Raw genomic sequence first — 3,523 nt, 5'->3', positions numbered from 1 at the left:
TTGAGCAGAATGTGAGTTTAACTTGAGCAGAATGTGAGTTTAACCTGAGCCGAATGTGAGTTAACTTGAACAAAATATGAGTTAATTTACAGGGAAATTAACTGGTGTGCAGGGAAACAGCTCCCAAGAAGACCCTGGAAAATTCCATACCCAGATCCCGGATGATTTCTTTCACCATGAACTTCAGCATCCCCCTGCTGTGCTCTGGATGCAGGAAGGACAGGAATTCCTCCTCATTCAACAGCAGGTCAGGAGGGGGGTTGTCAGCCTGGTACCACCGATCCTTCAGGTTGTCTAAAACTTCCTGGGCTGCAAATTTAACAACATTTAAGTCGTTGTCACATCCAATCTATTTAAAATACACCTTGCCCTGACACTCAGTTGATGCTCCACGAGCCAAAACCCTCCACGTGTTTCAGTTTGCATTTAATGCAAACGAAATGTTCTTGCTGCAAAGAGCAAATGCAAGTTGAAGTTCCTATGAATCAACAGATAAATCAGCAGCAAAATCCTTTTACTTCTCTCTTCTTTCATTTCACAATCCCACTCCTTTCATCTTGCACCGTGCACACAACCACTCAAGTGAAGTTTTTTCCTCCCTCGACCGAGAAGCAGAATTTACCCCCCCGAGTTTCTGCTAAAACCACACATCTGATTTGAAATCAAACCCACACAGCACGAATTTGGCTGCACCTCCCGGGCCTGAACGGAGCCACAGGAAAAGAAATACCTGCCCAAAGTATTCTTTGTCTCGTGTAGGCATTTTCTAAATGACACACTGGAAAAAACTCTGTCTGTAGCACTCCCTGCTACCTGCAAATACACTGAAACACAAGTCTGAAGTATTTGCTTTCAGTAAGTTTTCAAACACTCTGAGTGTTATTTATCACTCAGAGGGTTAATAAATATTTTTTTGTTTAATAAAATAATTTTATTTAATAAAATAAATAATTTTTAAAATTTCATTTAATAATTTTTTTATTTCATTTAATAATTTTTTTATTTCATTTAATCGTCTTAAATAACTCCTGAACTCTTCATCAATTTAAAACTTCAAACTTTATGAGTTCAAAACTTTAAGAAGTTTTAAAAACCTTCTGAAAGCCTTCAGATTATCATTTTTTACTTTAATTTAACAAACTGGCTTCAATAACTCCTGAAGGCTTTTGGTTGCTGAGTTACAAGAGGAAAAACCACCCCAACATCTGCATTTTTGAGCTGAGAGTTGGAATTTAGAGTGAAGTTTTCAGTGAAGAGTAAAGAAATCCTTCAGTCTTAATATGAAGATATTAAAAATCTTGGGCAGGTTTGTAACTAGCAAGTTTTAGTTATATCAAGGACATAGATGAGCTCAGAATAATCAAATCACTTATGGTTTTCCAAGGTAGTCAACCCCAACTGTGAGAAGTCCTAATTCAACTCCCTTTGCCTTAGTCTTAAATGAAATTAAAACTGCCAATCACCAGCTAAAATTGTTGTTATCTGCATAAATTAATTCAAGTGCTGCCCTTAATTTTGCCCTGGCATCCAAACTGTCCCGAGCTCCTGCTCAAGGCTCAGAACAAGCCTTGAGCTCTGAACATCTTGGTGTTTTTTATTAAACAGACCCCCCAAAAAAAGCACTTTTACACATAATTAGAGCACAATTTTGCCTCTCAGCCCAGGAAGCTGCAGAGAAGTAATTTGATTTTCCCAAATAAGGCTTGGTAGACAGGTAGAGAAGTGCTGGTGCAGCCACTTGCCTGACTCAGCAGATGTGTTATCTGATGAGCATTCCTGTAAATGCACCCAACCACACTGCCCAGGTGTTTTCCCTGCCAGAAACTCGAAGCTCCCATTTGCATCTCAGTTGCTTTTTGATCAATGGAAAGTGTCAAATAAACCCGCTTTTCAATGACTAATTCCTGCAGGGAAAGGCAAAAGCTTCGTGTTTTTACTGAACTGTAAATTTAAACATTTCTTGAGTCAAGGAGCAGGGAGATTCCTGCTAAAATCTGCCATTTTTATGGCACATTCCAGCTGGAAAGAATGTAGGATTTCTGTTTTATGACTCCTACATCCTATATTTGTGTACAAGCAGAACAACCAAAACATTAATCTTCTATTAGGAACAGTTTTGACATTCAGGTTTTAGGAACACAACAGAAAAACCAACACAGCCCAGTCTGCACTTACTTTCTTCATCTATTTTCAGCTCTTCATTGTTTTTGATCTTCTCAGCAATTTCTTTTTCATTAAAGCCTTTACTTGCCAGGAATTTAACTTTATATTCATCCCAGGACACGTGGCCTGCAAGGAAGAGACAGATGTCAGGCATGACACAAGAGGGTTAAATGATCAACTTGTGACTAAAAAAACCAACTCATTCCAAACCTTTTGGTCCAGCCCAAGCAGCAGACTGAGATTTATGAGTGGCAAGATGAAAACTATCACCTGATTCACTTTTCTTTTTGTCTGGGCTTCGTGGAAACAATCAGTGATGTCACTGTTGTCACCCCATCCCCACAGAGCCACTTGTTCCAGTGCCCTCTGACCACAAGTGACACAACAGAGCTCAGAACCACAGGCTGGGGCACAGCCCTTCCTTGTTACAGGAACGAAAAACTTGGGATTCTGGGCAGCCCAAAGGGATTTTGGATGTTCTCACAGCACCTCTGAGTAGTTGTGGACACCAGGAGGTGCAGGAATGGCTCCTCTTACCGTCCCCATCGGGGTCCACAGCCCTGAAGTGCATTTTGTTCTCTTCCACGGCCTCCTGGAAATGTTCATCCGTCTTTTCCATGATCCAGCGCTGCATCTCCTTGGCTCCAATCTTTTTATCATTATTTATATCCACCCTGGAGAAAGGGCAAATCCTCTGTTACACCTCCAACAGCTGAGAGTTTTTAATTCTTAACACATTGAAAGGTTCTGCACAAACACTTGTTCTCCACGAGCTTTCCAAGTTGTCTGGTTTTACTTTGGCCAAGATTTAAGGACTGAGGAGGAAAAGGTGCAATCTATTTTTAGATTCTAAATTAATTGCTTTATATTCAGCAATTACAAACTGGCTGAGAACATTTACAACCCTCTCTGAGAAGCTGCACAGTGTTGGAACTCCGGAGTAACAAGTAGGAATTAAGCAATTTATTGCCTAATTAAAGTAACTTCAACATTTAGTTATTCCTCAGTGAAACACATTCAGCCATCCTTCACTTCCCTGTAAATTAACTCATATTTTGTTCAAGTTAACTCACATTCTGCTCAAGTTTTAACTCACATTTATGTTTCTGAGGAAATTTTTCACACAGAGAGGAAACCACAGCTCATCACAAATGGAATATCGGCTCATTTCCTTTGGTTCAGAGCTGACAACTGCCAGCAGCTCCAGACTTTCACTAATTGCAAACATTTCTTCTCCAAAGTTCTCTCCTCAGCCAATAATTCCCTCTCCATTTGTCTTTCCAAGCCCTTTCTGCCTTTAATATTCCAAGCTCTCGGAGGTTTATTGCTGATTGTTCATCACAAACAATGAAAATACAAC

General features: G+C 39.9%; 1 protein-coding gene across 1 annotated transcript in view; it reads right to left on the bottom strand.

Annotated features, from left to right (window-relative positions):
- The window catches only part of SDF4 (stromal cell derived factor 4), a gene marked incomplete at its 5' end in the record, with an annotated part of 6,533 nt that extends 3,676 nt beyond the window's left edge, over positions 1 to 2,857 (bottom strand). The window contains 3 exons of the mRNA XM_027702770.1: positions 151 to 309; positions 2,176 to 2,289; positions 2,701 to 2,857. Coding sequence (XP_027558571.1) covers positions 151 to 309; positions 2,176 to 2,289; positions 2,701 to 2,857 — 430 coding nt within the window. The remainder of the gene's footprint in view (positions 1 to 150; positions 310 to 2,175; positions 2,290 to 2,700) is intronic.
- Positions 2,858 to 3,523: the final 666 nt, after the last annotated feature.

Source organism: Neopelma chrysocephalum, unplaced genomic scaffold (genome assembly GCF_003984885.1).
Source record: "Neopelma chrysocephalum unplaced genomic scaffold, ASM398488v2 Primary Assembly neopelma1_196, whole genome shotgun sequence".
NCBI classification, from domain to species: Eukaryota; Metazoa; Chordata; class Aves; order Passeriformes; family Pipridae; genus Neopelma; species Neopelma chrysocephalum.
Note: the sequence above shows the minus strand (reverse complement) of the source record. Positions and strands in the feature narration are given on the sequence as shown.